Here is a 21,623-nt window from a genome sequence, read left to right on the forward strand (position 1 = left end):
GTACCTACCGAACATTGTGACGCCCTCAAAATGTTGCTTTAAAAATATAATACAGTCATACTAGGTACCTACCTTCTTAAATCAAAACACAATTTTTCACTTTAGTTATGTGTGGTTCGAACACATGAAATTGAATTATTTTTGTTCAGTTGTACCTGGACATTCATAAAATTATTTATGTTTTTAAACGTATCAATGTTTTACTTGTTTGAAATAAAAAAAAAGTTTTTGCAGCGGTACTGTAAAAATGAAATAATACTGAGAAAATATGCAATAAGTTTCTATAATAAAAATATTGACTCTTGATATACATTTTTAACTATGTTTTTTTTTTTAACTTCTGCAGATTTGCTCGAAATTACAACGTACAATAAAGTAACCAGGAATTTACAAACTCAGGAAATCAGGAAAATATGAAAAAGACGGTACACGTGCGCACTGAACGGCGCGCATCCACCGAGTGACGCCAAACTTGGGCGTCTGGGCATGAGGAAGGGGGAGGGCGAGGCAAGGCGCTCCCCCATTGGTCGGCGGGCGGGGGGCGTGTCTCGGGGAGGGGAAAAAACGCCCTGGAGTGGGGGGCGCCAAGACAAAAAAATATAATTTTTATATGCCGTGATCAATCGCAGCGCGCGGGGGGATTTTTTATCCTTTTCCACTGCGGCGGGAGGGGAACGCCCTCCCCCCCGCGCGCCCCGCCGAGGCGTCGCACTTTTTTCTGTTTCTTCGACTGTTTTACAAACGCGCGCCGACATCGCCGCCGATAGGTTTGCGTCTACTCAATTTGTCACCGCGCTACCGGTCGGCCGCTCCGCTGCGCGCCGTTCCCCGCCGTAAGACATTCTGATAATCGAAGATATCGTATTATTTTTGAATCGCGATTTTTCGGGTTTCGGTTTTCCCGCTGGGAGAGAAGAGCGTGAGCGCAGTCCCCTCCATTTTTTCTCGCTCTACCCCCACTCCGGGCTCTCCCCTCCCGCGGGTCGCAAAAATACACAGACACATACACAGGTCAGCCGTGTGAGGGCAACGCAGATCCGAGGTGCCAATTACCGTCACCTGGTCGCCGCTACCGGGCTTCTCGCCGCCGCCACTCGCCGCCGCCCGCTCCGCGCCGCTCGCCGCCCGTCCAGCTGCCGCTCGCGCCGAGCGCTCGTCGTCCCGAGGCGCGGAATGCAATCGCGCGTCCGATTTTGACAGGCGGGAATACTTTCCTCCAGTGACACGTGAACTCTGTCGGCGTCGAGTCGCGTACGCACCGCGATTTCTTCCAGTTTAGTGTGTGAACTAATGAGTGATTCTGCGAACTACCCGAACTGTGCTCCCTTGTGATCGTTTGTGTACGGATTGTTTTGGTTGACAATAAACGATGTGCCATGCGACCATCGAGTGACATTTGGTGATCAGTTCACCAGCTAACCGATCGCCCGACAACACAGAATGACGTCCCAATTTGCATTTAGAGCCTCCCCACCCAATCAGGTAAGCGCTAGATACAAACATACACAGTAACATCGTTGCTTAGAAAAGCTTAACAATTGGATTTACATTTATGACATTATTTCAATGATTCCCAAAACAAATCAATTAATGACCAAATTTTGTTTGTTGCAGGAAAACAAAACATATTTCGTTAAATTTTTTTTGTAAATATTGTGATATTTTTTTCACGTGTTTGTTAATTATTTCTAAATCTTTATGTTCAAATTCATAAATCAACATAGCGATGCATATGATGACATTGCTTGTGGCGATAAGCGAATTGCGTGATAGCGATTGTTTATGTTTTTAAAAAAAAAATAAACACCTTTTTTACATATATAACATAATTTGCACAAATTGGTAGGTTTATCTCCCTCTGTATTATTTATTGCCTTAATCTATTTATGTTATAATATATGTAAAGAAAATTAAAAACATTACCTCTGCTACATATCTATTCATGGAATTATATTTATAAACATTCTTATATAACACATTATGTATGGCATTTCATCTTGAATTATATATTGTACTCTTTTTGTCTCTTACTTTTAATTAAATTTATTTGGTGTAGTGATCATTTTACTTGTTTACGTGTGTTTTTTAAGTCCTCAGTATGTTATTTTCTTTGTCAAGAAAAACGTATTAAAATTAAACGATTTATCCCACACCTACGCAATTATTTTTACATTTTCTTCATATGATTCCTTATATATTTCCCTTAATGGTTATGTTTTTAAACATAATAATATAATTTATTTATCATGGTATTTCATCACTAGTTATATATATATATATATATATATATATATATATATATATATATATATATATATATATATATATATATATATATTACATCATGTTACATTTTGTGTTTTATTAAGTCCTTAGTGTGTTCATTTCTTTGTCAAAAAAACGTATTTAAATTAAAAGATTTATCCACACCTACGAAATTATTTTTCCATTTTGCTAATAAAATTTCTTATATATTTTCCCTTTGTGTATATTTTGAATTTTATTTTTTCACAATATTTCATAAATGTTTTTTTTTAGTTTATTCGTAAATCTGTATACGATTATTTAAAAAAATCATATGCTTGTGACGCGTTGCCATAAAAATAAAACAATTAGTACAACACAATACCAAAACAAAACCTTCACAATTAAAATAAAAATAATTATTCTCAAATGGCGATTAATTAATATTATCTAGTTTTAACATTAGTACTTACCTAGGTACGTGTGATGAGTGTGAAATTTGAGAACATAACGTTATATTAATAATGGTTAATTGAAAAAAACAACACCAAATATAATAAGATTTAGATATCAACGAAAGTAAAAAAAAAACTAACTAGGTAATAAAAGTGATTAGATTTATAACAAAGATGGTAACACCGATACATCGATTAAAAAAAAATGTCTTACAAGATTAATTTATACAAAGGTAAAAAATATACATACACATCGAAAAAGTAACATATCAAACAATCGTCCTTAATACGATGCATCATAAAAACGGTACTATGTAAATTACCGACAATTTTTATTATCATTGGTGTGTACATAGAATAAAAATATATTATTTTTTATAGAATCACTTTGTAAAACACCCTTGAGGCATTATATGACTAAAATGGCGCTGTATAAGGTATCCACAATAATAATATTTGCCAATAATAGTTGTTGAAATACTTAAATTTTTTTGTACAGAAATCTGTATGAATGTGAAATTGCGAAAATCTTTGAAGCACATTTTCAATATCGCATTTGAATTATTTTCCTCCTGATAAGACGCACAAAGCATTGAATACAGCATTTAATCTACTCATGTATAAGAAATGAAAACATTTTAACAAGAAAATTACAAATATTTTTTTAATGTTTAGATCGCCCAGACATTTTTATATTTAATACGAGTTACTTATAAAATATACCTAACCTAAGCTAAATTGAGTCGAACAAAAACATTAGGAGGGTCTCGTTGTTAAATTAATATGCCAGTACTGCTTAGTAGTTTTAGATCTGAGCAAAAAATGTATTAATTAATTATTTACTTACTACATTATTCATTTGATAGAAAAACATCTTTATGAAGTCTGGACTTACAAATTATAATTTTTTTTTTCGAATATTGTATTTTTAAGCAAAATGTTGTAGGATCATGTTTTTTTAAAAAAAATCATCCAGTGCAGTATTGAGATTTTAAGCATTTTTTAGCTATATTTTTTGACTATTTTTAGCTGTACAAATTTGCTAGATTTACAAAAATATTTTAGGTTGGTGAAATTGATTCTACCGTGGAATAAAAAAAATAGTTTACAAATTGGCCAAAAATCGTAAAAAGTAATCTTGTTTAGTATTTGTGTGTTAGCTTATATTCGTAGTTTTTTTTATGTAGATACATACAAAAAGTGTAAAAATACAACTCAAAGTTGTTGGTAAATACTGTAATGTATTATTTCAAATCAGCACCATTTCTTTTATTTTCTTTTACCGGTTGTGTTTTTTTTAAGTGAGTACTGTTTAAAAAAGCAAATAATTTGACACCTCAAAGCGTGGCTCGAAATTTTTACAGCGAAATACCTCCATTACTCTGGAAAAACCCGCATAAAACAAAACACTGGGTATTCAGTATCTACCATTCGTGAAATCAATTCATTCAACACGTGTTTTAGTCTGATTAAACTAATTTTAATGGCCGAAATTCAAAATACACTATAGTTGGTGCATTGTTACTAGGTAGGCTTTGCTGGTCATTAAAGAGTGCCTAGTCATTAGCGGTTAGCTTCAAGTTAGCCATCTTGCTAATGCTGCCAGAAGCGGACTTGGGAATAGCTTTAAAACAAAAATAATTTCTAAATTCCTAAATTTATCTTACATTTCCTTTTTTATGAACGAGCGTTTGTGATCCAGTAAATACTGTGTCCATCGTTTTGTTTAGTTTTTATCGAAACTAGTTTGAACAATGTATGTACCTAGTTAGTTTTACATAAATTGTATTTGTAAAAGGAAATAAATGTTTACCTTTATGCTTTTGAAAATTATTTTTGTTATCAAATGTATAATTATATAACATAATAATAACTTTACCCAACTCCGTGAGACTTCAAAAAAGAGTTGGGACACAACGTGATCAAAAGTGGAAGCATATTACAGTACTTACTTTAAAAACAACATTATTTTATGTGTATTAGTATACATTTAGACATTTAAATGGGAAAAAAAGAAAGAAAAAAGTTGATATATAACCACAAGTTAAAAAATGTTTACGTGCATAATTTATTTGGAAAAAAAAATGTTTAAATATCATTCACAAATTTTAAGCACAAGCATCGACTAAAATAATATTTTTGCTACTTTTACTATCGTCATTCATTGTAAAATTGAATAATTAATAATGTTTCTTTATATACAAATGTTAATATTTAATAAAATTACAAACATAAAAAACGGTAATATATTTTCATGTCGTTTTAAAAAAGGGTCAAATTTTAGTTTACTAAATTTAACATTTGATGTTATTGATTCGTAATTCTACTTCAATTCGTATTTGAACACGCCCAGAGACGGCTCTCGGCGTGTTCGAATACGTCCCTCACAAAAATAATACATACAGCCAGTTAAACAAATCGTAATGAGCTATGTAGGTAAGTACTTATCGCCGACATAGCCAAAGACGGACAAAACAATAAAATAATTATCATTTATGTTTGTTTTTAGGTATTAAAACAATTGTTCAAATCCAACTTTAATTGGCGGCACCTTTGGTTCCTAACTTGGCCTTGCATGCCTAAAAATATGTACGAGTATGTATAATAAATAAATGTAAGCAGTTGCTTTCACGGTTCTGTGAACAAATTCGACTTTTAGAAACATAGATCTGAATAGTTACACATATATTTTTTTATGTCTGATGGAAGACACTTTCAATTAGCCGCCATTAATTCGGTTGAAATAAATTCGGTTTCGTACCCACGTGAATGTAATACTTAGTTAAAAAAAGCGCCCAGAATATAACAGAAACAAAAGAACTATCAGTTTTCTTGGGGAGATGGAATTGAGTTGAAAACTTGACCGAATGTTTCCCTTTGTTTGTTCTTTCTATAGTGATGTGCTTTTAATAACGTTCTTGTTGTACTATATTATTCGTCTTAACCCATTACAGGACTTAAGTCCGTAGAGTTGGGACTGGGTATAAGTGTCTCAATAAATGTTTTTAAATCATTTATTTAAAATGAATAAACAAATACATATGGTGTTTTTGCGGTTAGATTTTCTTCACGAATTGAACATAATATTTTAAGTTTATATATTTTTTGATGGCTCTTCTCATATTCCATAGAACGTATTACGTATCTTCCACATTGATGATAATAATAAACCTATTAATAAAAATACTGAAAAAAAAATATCTACTTTACTATTCAATAAAATGTGCGGATTGATATTAAATGTTGAATTTTAAATACTTATGTCATAAAGAAACTGTCTATTTAAATGTCATTAAACATTTGAATTTAAACCTACATATGGGTGTTGTCTGGCTGCCCGAGATTTAGATACAAATATGATTTTCATTTTGGTATGATTGGTCATGTACTCGTACCTAAACTAACATTCGAAATTTAAATATGACTGTTGATAATTTCAACAATTTTTGTAAACTTCTCAAAAATATTGTTTTATTTAGGTATGTATGGCAAACATTGATGATAAATTTAATGGCGATTTTGCTACTAACGCCGGTGGAGATCATTTTAAGTCAAGAGGAAACATTGATTCCGAAAATGGCAAATATTGATTATCCATTCCATGATTTTTATAAAGAAAATGCCGCAATACTTCAATTAAAAACGAGTGAATCACTAACGCGCATGACTTGATTTTTAATAACGGACATTAGTCGACTCATTAATAAATTAAAAATATATGTTGATTTCATACGATTTGTACTCAGTTCATTCAACTGGGGAATTAATTCCCATGTATTTTAAAATTTGTATTATTTATTGTTTTATTTCGCCTTCAATTAATTTTTTACAGTAGCGGTTAGCGCATTTGGCTACGGCTCAAGGATTTATTTACGTCAAGGTTGCCATGAAATTTTCACTAGAATTCTTTTTTGCTGAAATATTTTACAATTTAAAAAATTGTTTGAGATTGGCTACAGTAATTGGCGTAGCTACCAATGCAGTGCTCTGTACATTATTCAAAATCATATTTTTTTTATTAATATGAAACATTAAAATTAAAAAGTTCATACTGGGGTACCAAACCATGATCAGGACATTTAACAATGTATCTATGTATTTTATACTGCAGAAGCTACAGAGAGTATATAAAAAACTTTACATGGAAAACTGATTGTGAATGTTTATGTATCACGTACGAAATAATATGCATGTAACAAATTTAAAAAAAACGTTTGTAATATATTTTGCTTACAGAGTCAATAATTTAAAATTAGTTTGGCCAAAAGACACATGATATTTTACTTATACCCCTCCCACATTTTCAATTGTTTATAGTCTTTTTTAAAAATTTACCATGGTTTATTGTCATACTATTCATATAGTTTACTTTACTAAAAATAGTTAAAAATAATTTTTACCTACTGGTTTAAGAACACAAACATTTCTTGGTCAAGTTTATTGCAAAATCAATGTGTACATTAATTTGAAAAAGATTTGTACAATATATATGATTTTTCACCTTTGAAAATTCATCCGAATTTGCCGTGGGTAATTAAATTTATTTTGCATCATCGTACCTACCCGTGTCCAGAATAAAAATGGTTGATAAATACAGTATCAAAATAATATTGTATTTAATTGACCTCTTTACAAATGTATAAGTAATTGTTTCTTTGTTAAGCAACAATATTATTTAATAATACAATCGATCCTTTTGCATGACCTCGCTGAATCCATGTTTATACCATATTTGTCTGACATTATAACGATAGTTAACTGAAATTATCATGGTAATATTTTATGACAGAAGTATTTACACCGGCTATTTATAATTTTCGAGTATTATAGTTTGATTCACCGTTACAAAAAACAATTTATTAATTATGAAATATCTTTGAGCACATTTGCGGGGAGGAATTTTATACTAACCTAATATCAATAATTAAAAAAAATCACAAACAATTATGCCATGCGGGTTTCAAAGGGACATTATTGAATTTTGCTCTGGTCATCGATATACTAAACTAGATTTTTTAATTCAAAAACTGAAATATGACCTTAAAAAAAAAACTGTTTGTATGTTTTATGCATTGAAATTAACAGATTAAAATATAAAAAAACACCTTGTTTTTTATGCACCAATTTCTTTTTAAAATTTAAATGTACTGGTTTTGGAAATAATTTGCTGTATTTGAGTTAGTCACAAAACTGATAATTTCGTAACAACGAGGAATATACTGTTTTACCGAAACAAGTTAGTCGAAAATGGAAGAAAAAAAAACGTTTTGTAAAAACTACGTGATTTTTTATTTATTTCAATGGACTATTAATATTCTACAAATAAAGTAATTCAATTATTAAATAAACATTTAAATCAATTTTGTTCAACGTGCAACATTTTAATCACAGGCAGAGTAAAATAAATATTCAAAGCCTAGATTTCCTTTCCTAGTAAATTTTGTATATCCATAGAGATGCTTGCCTCAATAGAGAGTAATAAAAAAAGTCGGTAATAAAGGTGAATTTTGTATAGAATTGCGCAAAGTGGGGTACATAAGTCGTGCAAACAGACATTGCGTTTTTACAGTCATGTTGGCGATATGACACGAACCGATCACAAGAGATACGATTTTAAACTAATTACGCTTTTACCATTAGCTACACCTTAATTCATCGGATTTAATTGCATCCCTGCACTACCCTATAATTAATTGAAAAATGCACCTACAAAAACATAGTTTTTGTAAATCACGTAGAAGAAAAAAATCTGAACTTATCTCAATATTACGTACACTTTGGTCATTTTTTTTTACAGGAACCCTTTGACAATTGTGTTAAATATTTTGTGTGCTATGACAATGGTAAAATTTTGTGAGTCCATTAATTTTACTTACCATTCATATACGTAGAAGTAAGTATAATACGTTAGGGTTTGATTAACCTGTCAAACAGGAAGAAAAAAAAAGTGAATTCTTTTAACAAACAAATATACCAAAACGCTTTGATTTCGGTAGTAGGTACTAATTGTGTGTTTTGTAATATTTTGTACTAAATATTGGCGTTTCGGTTATGTGATAAAAGTAGGAGTTAGAGTTGTTGTTTTATTAAATTAAACTGTTTCGAAAAACCGTTTCCAAAATAACAGTTTTTTGGCAAAATTATCTGGCAACATTCTCCTCTAGAATCAACATTTGCTTTGCATAAGGAACCGCGGTTATTTCTCTAAACTGTTACTTTAGATACGGTTTAAAGAAACAGTTTAATATGTGAAATCATTTATATCCCGACACATGAATATTTTATAACAAAAAGAGTTTAATTTATTTTTGAAAAACTGCTTCAGCTTTTTCTGGAGATTCAGTAAGTGTTTTAAAATAACTGTTTCATTTTTTTACCACCTACTGCGGACCGAATCCAAATGAACGTTTGGTATGCAATTAATTATTTAGTACAAATATTTGTTCTGTTCGAACTTTTTTTTAAAATGGTTATTGTTTTTCTGATTTCATTAATATTTTTTAATCTAATCCTTGAGTCCGCAGCTCTAGCCACTGAACCACAACCCGATTCGCTTATACATAAGGTTTGGCATTTGTTAAGAATAAATACCTACATTAGAAATTTAAAATCATATAACTTGAACGTTATGTTTTTAAGTCACGATATCGACATATTTAAAATGTTTAATATACTGGAAACATTAAAAAATATTTTCAATAAATAAAATGTGGATTTTGAAATATTCGGCGAATTTCTATAAATTCAACTTGTAAGTGATTGGATTGAAATTACTAAAGCAGATTGAAAACGGCTTTAACGTTTTAACTTCCGACTTTGGAAGCCATTGTACCCATGGCTTGACGTTTAATAGCAATTATCACTTCCGTTTGCCTGTCCGACAAGAACAATGAACTTTGTCGTCCGATTTACGAATGCAGCACACACACCTACGATAATTATTGAATAAAAAAACGTTTTTTGCGCACGCAACAAACACATATGTATGAGTACACTTATGTAACTAATACTTTATTAACACGCGCGTACAAAGCAAATCTAGTTATTATTCGTTCATGTTCACAATATAATTACATATTTGTGCAGGTACAAATTTCAATTTTTCATTATTTTTGTAGTTTTTTTTAATTGTGCGATTCAGATTAAAATATCACCATCATTCTATTACCCGCAACGAGTGGTGCATAGGACATAGCGTTGGTACACCAATCGCAGGGTATCTGGATTTTTATTTTACGCTTCCAGTACTATGAAATACTGTATCGTAAATTCATCATCTCAGATATAAATTGCCGACAAACAGTCAGCAGTGGACGTCCAGGAAGTAGAGAAGCTGATGCCTTGTAAAGTTGGCAAGCGTGGTTACGGCTCTCGGGAAGCATCCGCAGTATATGGCTTAGACAACTGTATCGCCTCCGCTTGACGACAATAAAGTTGTCGCCGGAGTTTGCCGCGTCCGTTCTCTTATTACTTCATTCCCACAAAGTCAAACTATCGCACACCCAAGATTCTTCTGAGACACCTATTCTCAAAACTGAGAATTTTGTTGTTTTGGGCCTTGGTGAAGTGCCATGCATTCGTAAAGGCACGTAAAATAACGTTTTAAAATAAATATTTCAACAATGTTGATTGATTGTGAAAAGAACATGAAACTTTGTACAATGTGAAGAACAAGGACTTTAAAAAAGCCCAGTTAAAACAAAATTTGCCGAGAAATATCGGGACAACACTTAAAATATCGTATACGTACTGTAATATAAATAACAAATAAATTATATTAATCATAAAGATATCTTCCGTTATAATACTGATTTTCTTTTTTAAAACATTTCCTGTAATAATATTATTTGTAAGTAATTTTTTTATCGAGTTCTTATTATTTACTCAAATATTAACATTTTTAAACCATTTCCTATAGGTCGTAAATAAATTGTGCTGGAAAAATGAAAATCGAGTTGTGGTAGAGTGGGATTTGAACCTGGGACCTTTGATCCGTGAATCCGCAATACTACCACGGGACCACAACCCGGTTCAAATTGATTTCTACATTATGGCTAACAGATGGCGGCGCTTATTCCGGCGAAAATTTTTGACAGATAAGTTGTCTCGGCCGCCAAATAATGACACCGCTTTCTTTATTATTACGCCTGCGCATCACGGCACCGCTTTACCGGGAAACTTAACACATTGAATCTAGTACCTTCTCACATATTGATATGCTCGAAATACAATAGTCAATAATTAACTTTATGTTGTCAACAACGACTGATTGCGGCTTCGACAAATCGTTTATGGTAATGAAATAATTTATAAAAGGCGTGTATTTAGGCGTTTATAAATAATTTATAATATAAATAGGCGATTTAAAGGGAAATGGTTTCTTGTTAGCACCCCATTTGGTCAGATTCGTCACTGACGCGTCGATCACGCACGGTACCGGGCGGAAAGGCGCGTGCGCACTTCGTGATCACATACAATCACGAACGTTCCTGACCGTGTATGATTATTATTACAAACATACTAAGTTTGCCATAAACAATATTTCAAGTATATTCAGAATATCTGAATTGCAAAAGAGAGGGAAACATTTTTGAGAAGGAAATATGCATGTCCAGGCGTTTACATATTTAGTCATTGGCCTGTTTTAAGTGGCCACTTTACAAACTGTAACATTCACCATTCTGCCTATGTTTGAGCGTCTACATTTCATCAACTGTTCCATCTGTTTTCAAAGTAAAATAGCTGAAACCTTGCAACAAAAATTCATTTTCTTTCGGGAGGAAATCCAGCCTGTCTATAAACGTTGTTAATTAAACTAACCGGTAAAAAAAAAATACAAATAAAAAATGGGTTTCAGGCGTTGCCTTGCAGGTAAAATAATTCAGCCAGAGGAATCTCACTTACATCAATAAAAGTTTCTCTTTTTTTTTCCACTCCTGACTTTTTTTGGTGCAAAAGAGTTATAATTTATTGAATCAAATTCAATTATAAACACCTCTCTCCCGCTTCCACTCCCACCAAGTATATTATATACCATTGTGTCTTTCTACTTTCCTTTATAATAATTTTCTATGTATAAATATGTCCTTTAAAATGCCTTTTGGGCGTATATGTAAATAAATAAAATCATAGGTAGTTTTGACTCTGATTATTATTATAACCTTACAAAACATATTATAAGTGCACGCAATGCAGAATATTGCTGATTCTAAATCATTAAAGTGTTGCTGATACCAAATCGTCGCAGAATACTGCAGATACCAAATCATTAAAAAGTATTTATAAGAGATGGCAAATCTTTGCAGAATATTGGAGATATTAAATTATTGTAGAATATTGCAGATACATAAATAAATAAATACCTTATCATTTTAGAATATTGCATTTGTCCCCGCGAATATCTTTTAGTGAATTCATCTAAATAGAAAATCTTTTTTAAATGTTTTCAATTGTACAGTATAATTGTTATTACAAACAAAAGTTATTACCATTAACGCAAATTCTGTGTTGATAAGGTAAATAGAGGTAAGTCAACGAATATATACAGAATTATTTTTTCGTTGGCTTAACAAACTCGCAATTCAAAATATTTGTTAGATGATTCGATTGGATTTTAACATTTGTCCTCGTAATCAAAGACCATAAATAATTATGAAAATAAATAAGAAGAAATTTAAATTATTTAAAACTTTTCGCTATGATGACCGACTCAGCCTTTAATAATTTAGGCCTTAAATAATTACCGCATAAAAAAATCTTAAAACATTATGTTGCATTTTATAAATGAGTAATTAAGGAAAAAAAAGGCTAACTAAATTGCAATCTTAATTATTTTAGACCAGGTTACGTTCGGTAAATCTACATCCAAATTAAAATTAATGATTTTAGAAAACCACATTTAGAATTCAATATATTTTGGGAATTGCGCTTAATGCACCCACTTACGGAAAACAAATAATTATAAACACACACAAGCAATTATAATTGCAGTCCACAAGATTGATTGCCTATCAAATATTGCACTTATGTAAATTTAGTTATTTAGAATATTAAATAAATTAATTATAATCATTAGGTATATGGTTTCCAATCCTTTTTTTTCATATACGGACTGTTCGGTTTTTAGATTGGGTTAAAACATGTTTTAACTATTTAGAGAAATAAAAAGCGGAAATGTGTAACTATATATCATGAGCAGTTTTTTTTATTTTGAAAGGCAAATGTAAAAAGAAAACGAAACTTTTTCACGAAAAATTGCTTGTCATATAGCAGATCGTTTGAGTATTAATTGTATTTTCATCATGTTGAAATCTTTTATTCATTTAATAATAAAAAATACAACATGACAGATGATAAAAATATAAAATGAGTTTAGATTTAAACAGAGGAATAAAAGTTTTGAATTTGAACCAAAACAATGTTTTCAGCAGGAACCGAAATCGAATTTCAGCTTCTGTTCTAGTTTAGCGAAACTTGTTTGAATAAGTTAAAAGTCACTTCAAAACAACAAAAATTACGCGTATTTTTGTTAAACCTTACGAGTTCATTAAAATACGTGTTTAATAAAACACATAATGAAGTAAAATACATAAATTCAATCAGTAAGTATATTTATTTTTAGTGCTTATATGTTCGTTGTTATTTATTTTACATAAATGTAATTTATATTATGTTATACTATACATAAAACTTATTTACTTTAAGGGAATTACAAAAATATAAATACGAAAGATATTAGAACTATCAAGTATAGTCAACAAAAAACAAAATAAGTCTAGATTAAAAAAAAATAATATGTTAGACAATGTCTAATTATTTGAATGAACAACAATCCAATCCAATCTCTTATTATGTATATATATTTGTTTAGATAATTTATATTGCACCATTTTCGTGAAAATCACCTCAGGGGCGCTGTAAAATACATAAATATCCCAGCACGTCTTGCAGCTGCACAGCGCATGGACGGTTGAGATTCTAGTTCATTGTCTCCAATTATGATATATAACAATGTGCTAATTTTCCACCTATCAGAGTACAGCCACATCCCGATCGCAGATTCCAGCTGAGCAGAAGTTTCGGCCGATTTTCGTCCGAAACCGAAATTGCGGCCAAAACTCGTTCTGTAGGCCGAAACTGTCTGAAACCGAAATCTAAACCGAAAACGAAACTTCGGCCAGTCACTATTAATTATACAGTCACTGCTTCGCAAGTGAAAAAATATTTAATTTACTTTTTGTGCATAATTTTGAAAGCTGGCTCAAGATGACGAAATAGATATACCATAGACGTGTGTAAATTTTTCGTCAGATTGTATCTAAGTTTTGAATAGAAAAGTCTAACAAGCAAGTGTTGCGTGTTATTTCTTTAATTCTCGTCTATTCTACTCGCATTTATTATTTTTATCTTTTGTCTAACTCATATAAGTATTCCCATTCTCGAAACATGTCATTAGTCTTTTCCAAGCATACGTTTGATAATGCAATTAATATTCAGATCGAAGAATGTAATCATCGAAAAGCATGCAAAGTCATTAAGTCGTTGATAAATTAAATAAAATCATTTCTTAATTTTTGTATATCATATTTGAGAAGAATTCAAGGGCAAAACGATATTTCTAATTTATAAAGGCTTTACTGAAGTTTCCGAGGTTATATATCCATTTTTTAAGAAAATATGAACGGTGTCTCAATACGTTGTGCGTACTTGCTCTAGTAACAAATATTTCAAATAAACTCAGTACGATAAAGTTGTTACGCAATACATTCAAGGCGTGAAAAAGAAAAGTTTAAAATTTTATGTTGGTACTTACAAATAGTTTATTTTATATTATATAACACTTTTAGGACAAAAACGACAGCTAAAAAAATATTTTTTTTTGGAAATTGACGCCTTCGTGTTCTTTCGTCGATTGTTTCATATTTTTCGAAGTAAGCACCAAATTTTAAGATAAAAATTACACAGAAGGCTTTCACCTATGAATCTATGAAAAATAAGCGTAATAAAAATATATTATAAATTTATACAAGATATTTATTCAATGAGTCATTATAAGATTGAAAAAAAATTAATACTATTAGACATAATGTTTATTAGGTTAGATCAGATCCCCAAACATATGTTTTTATTTATTCACGAAATTGCATAAACGTAAATAAGTCCCTAAGACAATCGATAATAATAATAAAATGACATTAACTTAAATAAGTCACTAAGATTATCAGTAAGTCGGAACGAAACAACCACAAAGCTAAATTAGTCATTTAAATATGTTTTTAAATAAAGCTAAAATTCCATTTGTATTAACATAAAATATACTCAACCGGCTTTCAGTCACTATATGTTTGTCTGCGTTGCGTCCTTCACACAGCAATGTAAACACAACACTAATTGCATCGCTTCCGTACTGACGCGGAATCTAAATTCTCTGAGTAATAAAGAGACCAATGTAACGATTTTGTCCTATTCCCGTTTTTTTAAATGCAGAAAGATGGATACTGTTTATTGAAGTCGTTTTATGGTGTAAACTCATGTTAAGCTTTTTTTGAGTCAAGTCGTTATCATCCTAAACGTGCGATATGTGCAAGGCATAATATTACATTATCAATAATTGCAGTTTACCAAATATAAAAATAAGGAATTTTTAAATGTAAAATATTTGTTGCATTCAGAGAAAATGTATCCATTACACTTTGAGATATTGTTTAACTACTACAATGTTGATTCAATAGTAAACCTAGACTTTCAAAGTCTTTTGAAAAATCATTTTTTAAAAGTAAATTTTAATCTAAGGAAGAGTGTAATTTTCGATGTCAATTTTATGTAAGGTACTATTTTTATAGACATTATATTGTAGATGAAATCAAAATTACTTACCTCGTGTGATAATAACAGAATGTATTTAGTTTTTTGTGAGTACTTACATTAATAATAATTTCAATTGAGGTATCTAAATTCCCTTTTTAATATTTATTTTTACCATGGTCATAATTTTCCTATTCTTACCTAGTGGTGCTTAGGGCACTGCATTGGTACTGCAACTGCAGCATATCTGAATCATTTTTGTCAGTTGGAAGGTGTGGTAAACAGTCACTCCCAGTCCAGGAACTAAGCATAGTACCACTTTTTCAATCAATATTTCACGTCCACCCCGCCAGGAATCGAACCCAGAAGACTTATCTCCACTTGATTCCTTTTTGTAGATTTTGTACCCGAGAGTAGAATCGAGTCACAAACTCTCGGCCAGGATCTATTTAACTCACAGAACTTTATTTTTCATCCTCCAGGACACGGAATGTTTTACTTGATTTCAATTGCTTTCAAAAATGGTATATATTAACTAGTTCAAACGAATTCTGCTTTTTTTGTTTGAAAAATAAGACTGAATAAAAAAATCGGGTTTTTATGGGCATTTGTTTCAAATAGATGACTTAGTAATAAAATGAGCGAATAGCTTATTCTTCCAACGTCAAATAATGAAAGCAAAAAGCACTGATGCATTTTCTAACCTGAACTGATTCCACCATAATTGCTCGAAATCCATACAATGAAACGTCATTTTATTTATTTCACAATACAAGTCAAATAAAAAAGTCGGTTGCAGTGGTAATTAATTAATGGCTAAGAAACAGTCAGACGAAGAATAATATGATAATATTATATCAAAGATGTGGATCTAATGTTTCTATCTCAGTAACAATGGTTCCAACACAAATAATTAATACAAACGAAACAAAAGGTTGTTTTTATAAGTAGGTATCACTGTTCTGATAAAAATATGATCAAATTGATTACTGTTTGTGTTATTTGTACGGCAAAATTGTAGATACATATTTTTGAATTGCATATTTAAATTTTCTACTTAGTATCGCGGTAAGTAAAAATTTTGACAAATAGGTATTTGAACATTCTCTTTCTGTCACGCTCTCGCAATTGTCTCCCCGATACAGTGCGAAAAAGACAACTGCACGACGGACTGATTTTGGCTAACTGAATTTGAAAAAGTCGACGTTTTCGAATAAAATTTTCTGTGTCGTTACTTTTTCTGTTTCAAATCAAAATTATTTATTGCATTTATATCTCCTACGTCTGAAGATGGCCGATAAAACTGGATGGTCCTCGCTCCAGTAAGTTGTAATTTATCAGAAAAGCAAAACAATAGAGGCAAGCCAATAGTAAATAACTATGGTGTATAAAATAATCATTGCTTTGGTGTCATAATCATGTTTGTATGAACAAAAGTATGACCGCTAGTTTACAAGTACATATTTTTAATTTCTCATTAGTCCTACACATTTTTTTTTTCAATAAAATATACCTAATTATTTTGATGTATTTTTTTTTTCGTTAAAAAAAATATTGAAAAAAAAATCGGCTATCAAAAGGTCGATTGTTATTTTAATGACCTTAACAATTTTTACAATGGATATTGCCGTCGCAAGATAACATATTACTATTTTTACTATGGAATTTACCCCAAGGGGCCGTCCCAGATGACGTAATTATTTAATTGAATTTTTCCTTTTCACTTAATTTTTTAAATAGCTTTAGTTTATTTAGTCATATCATTATTATTATTTATTAATATATTAATTAACATTAACCATAATATTCAATGTGATAAATACACCTTAATACAAACAGGGGTGTGTTTTGTGAGGCTGCCTATATTTGAATATTTTTCATTTGCCTCACCCATTAGTGCATAGGGTGCTGCATCAGTTCTCCAATTGCTGCGTATCTGGATGAATATTATTGCATGGAAGGTAAGGCGATTAATCTTACGCTTCAGGTGCCAGTCCATGGATTGTAAAATATTGCAGTGAACCACATTCAAAATATGTTTCACGTAGATCCTGCCAGGAATCGAACCCGGGACCTCAAGTATGCTCAGCCACTATACTACACGGGGAACTTATCTCCACTCGATTTTCTTTTTCAGGATTTTTACCTGAGAGTAGTTATCGAGTCGAAAACGCTCGTCCAGGGTTCTGATTCTATTTCACACACAAACATGTATTCTTCATACGCCGGACGAAACATACATTATGATGTAAGCATATGTACCTATCTATAGACATTGTTGAGTAATTTACCTTTTTACGTAATTGTTATTGAAAATGTATTTATGATTGATAGCGTTTTTGACTAATGGACGCCTACACCATTTCGAATTATTTAGTAGTTAATTATAATTAAAAATTAATAAAAGTGTATGTCGCTGAGAACAGAGGAGATTGACGCGATTAAGACTAAAATATGACTTCTTTTCCTTTTACAAACACGATACTACGCTTCGATAAAATTAACAAGAAACCGGTTTCATAGAACCGGTCGGTCCACACCGACTTATACCGGTGTCAAAATGTTTCTCCTGTTTTGTATTCACTTACTAGCACTTATCTTGCGGTGTTAATAACTGATCCTTTCCACTGAGGGCAATTGCACAAACATTTTTTTGAATAAAGCTTAAGTTAAATAAGTTTTGCGTTTTCGTCAAAGTGGGCAAAATGGACTGCATGCAAAAAGTAAAAAAATGCAAGTCATTTTTTACGTTTTGACGAAAACGCAACAATTGTTTTGCAACATTTTTTCGGTGCAACTTGCCATGAACGGTTCGATTTCCATCAATGGTTGTAAAAGCGACGGAACCGAGTAGTAATCTGAACTGATTAAAATTGAATCCCAACATAATAAACGTGTCAATGAATCTATTTTTTTTTTTTAAATATTGGAAAAGGTTTACATTTTTTTTTGATCAATAAATCTTTCAAAAGAGATACTTCTTGAGAAGGTAACTTTTTTGTAGAAATCATAATCGTAGCATACTCCTATCCGCGCCCAGTGGAGCATAGGGCACAGAATTGGTACTCTAATCACAGCGTGCCAACCACAACCATCTTTAACAAGGCCACAGCCGATTTTCCCACATGATCCTCACACTACAGTCAGAGTAATTACAAGGAACATACCTTTTGCAGTTAATATAAGCCTTGTACATAATAAGCAACAAAAAATAAGCAACTTCAGCAAAAAAAAACCTGTAGGATTTAATTTCAGATGCCTAGGAACCAAGTACCTCAATAATAGTAAGCAAACGCGCACACTATACAGAGTTGCGGATTGATCTTCATTTTTTTCAGGATTTTTAACCAGGGAGCAGCCATAATTTAAATCATTAAGTCAAAAATACTCGTCCAGGGATCTAGTTCAATTTCACACATAATGAATTATAACAGAGATGGAGAAGATTTTAGAAATACATAAGTCTAGGCATCTAAAGGGCTTATGACATATCATTAGCTGGTTTAAGTGGCCACTTTACACACTGTGTAACATTCATCATTCTGACTATATTTGAACATTTAAACCATATCTATCCAACTTTATCCCACACGGTTTTAGTGGCGAAATCTAAGAAATGCCGGAAGATCTATAATAAAAAAGTTGTGTGACGAATAGACGAATCTACACAATGACATTTTGGCCATTGAGGCACAGACTTCTGTTGGTACGGTTAGGAACATGAAAATAAATTAATTGCAACAGAGATGGGATATCTCACTCATACGATCCTCCGTTTCTTTTGTCATAAGGCTAAAATGGTATTTAAAATGGTTACAGATTTAAAAAAATGATAGTATTTTGAAATGAAATGAAACAGCTAAGGAGTTGTATGCAAATTCAGATAATTATGTTACCCGCCGCGACATTGACAAGGGAGTGAGCATATTATTAAGTTCGCATGTCCAAAGATATCAGGGTGCACGCATGTATAGATTGTATAGTGGCAGTGCATTTCGAGTGCATGCGAAAGTAAATAACTTTACTAAGTAATAATCCAAACAGAATAAAGCTATCGCACATATCATCTCGCAAACATGAAAAAGTCCATCAAATAATAATATGTACGAGTACTTCCACGCAATTTGATCCTTTATTTAAGAAATTAATAGCACACGCCATACGATTTGCATTTAAATAAGTAATAAACATAATACATGTTATCTGTTTTTTTTTTTCATCGCTTTTATCCGTTTTCCTCTTTTCATATGGAAATATAATCGATTTCAAATGTTTTTAAGTTATTAAGCATGCTGATCACCTACGTGTTTTTATATCAATAAAAATATTGAACCTAACTGTGTTAATTAGTAAGTTAAAAAAAATCGAAAATCGTGTTCAATAATAATTATTTTCACATTCCAAAAATATAATTTATCGATGACGAAATAATACTTTCTTCATCTTTTGGTTTCTTATGGTTAAACGAGAGAATTTCCACACGAAAATAATCACCTTTAAATGTAACAAGAATCAAACTAAAGCATCATAAAACATTTACAAAAACGGTTATATCTAATCGGTAAAATAATAACAAATCGGTTTTCAGTTTAGACCACTTTCAAATCAAGATTTTGTACCACTTGACGATTTCAGCCACAACGAAAATAAAACCAATGGAAATGTTCAAATTAAATGTTGTCAAAACTAAACTTATAATTCCGTATTTTAATTAAACCTTAATTTAAATTAAACCTCAATTTTTATATTGTACTATTTGAAATAAATAAAAAAACACGTGGGAGTTGGTAAGTGGTTTTTTTTTTGTATGTACCATACTACTGCCATGAAATTTTTATCAGAATTTTTGCAGCTTACTATCTAAACACTCACCGCTCGCCCTGCTAGGCAACGCCTGAAAACAATTCTTCAAATTTCATACTTCTTCTTATGTCAGTTAGTTTAATTTATATGTAGTTTAGTTTAACTTCCATATTCCCTTCTCAAAAATGCTTTCCGACTCTTCTACAACAAATTTAGATCTAAATAACTCCCCATGGAGAAAATTCAGTCTGTCTACAAACATTTGGGCCTACAAACATTGTAATTTTTTTTTGCTAAGCCATTCAAATTGATGAGTCATTCCTACCAATATTTTTTACTTCATAATATTACTCATGCGTCCATTTTCAATATAATAGCACTCACGTGTAATAAAAACCTGGAATCTGATTATGTATTTACGGCATTTACTTAATTGCGAAAATTAATACTAATTCTGTTTCTTGTTTAACAAAAACAATAAAGAAATGACTTTTCTCATGACTAATAAAACAATTTGATCTCGTCTCGCTATTTCTGCTGTCATGTTTTTTTACGATTATCGCTCAAGAAATTAATAAAACAATCGTCTCTCATTGTAAGTTATCTCTTATTGTATACTTATCAATAAAATCGTCAAACATTAATTTGTTTCAATGCGTACATTTTTATCAGGTACAAAAATTAACGCCATATGAAATAATGCCCTAAAAATATTCTAATTGCATTTTAATAATGCTTTTTTGTCTAATTTTAACTTATTTCTTTAGTTTAAAAAAAATATATTAATGGTTCAAAATAATATAATGAGAAGATGGTGCTTTGTTTAAAATAATACATATTTAATCATAAAAGATACTGAAAGTGAAATATTTTAGATCGTTTTGACGAAATCTTTAGAAACAAGTACTGGATTTAACCCACTAGGTAGTTCAAAATTGACAGATATTTAAGATTTTAACTATTATTAAGAAGGTAATATTGAGTTCCAATTATTTAAAAGGCTTATGATACAATCTTTCCACCTGTCATTATTTGATTTTATATTTATCGTTTTGTGTAATTTGAACTTTTTTATTTATTAAATTTGTTCATATGTCATATTAATTTATAATCTTCAACATTTCCTACACAAAGTTCTGATTCTTTTTTTAAATACAAAATTTAAAAAAGTAAAAAATAATTTGCCAAAAGCATTGTCATTATTAAAAAATAATGTAAAAGACTTCATTGTTGCATCTGTAATAAAATTATCATACATTTTCTTTTATGGTATAGATAATATGACAAGTTTCTCTGTAAAAATTGCATTGTTTAATG

The 21,623-nt window shown here is 30.9% G+C and overlaps 1 protein-coding gene across 1 annotated transcript in view; it reads left to right on the top strand.

Moving 5' to 3' along the window:
* Positions 1-638: 638 nt before the first annotated feature.
* mirr (iroquois-class homeodomain protein mirror) overlaps positions 639-21,623 on the top strand; it is a 112,689-nt gene continuing 91,704 nt past the window's right edge. Inside the window, exon 1 of the mRNA XM_088237699.1 lies at positions 639-1,482. Coding sequence (XP_088093825.1) covers positions 1,441-1,482 — 42 coding nt within the window. The 5' untranslated portion in view covers positions 639-1,440. The remainder of the gene's footprint in view (positions 1,483-21,623) is intronic.

This window comes from Micrasema longulum, unplaced genomic scaffold (genome assembly GCF_059751315.1).
Source record: "Micrasema longulum isolate JH-2025_06_02 unplaced genomic scaffold, ASM5975131v1 h1tg000107l, whole genome shotgun sequence".
Taxonomy (NCBI): Eukaryota; Metazoa; Arthropoda; class Insecta; order Trichoptera; family Brachycentridae; genus Micrasema; species Micrasema longulum.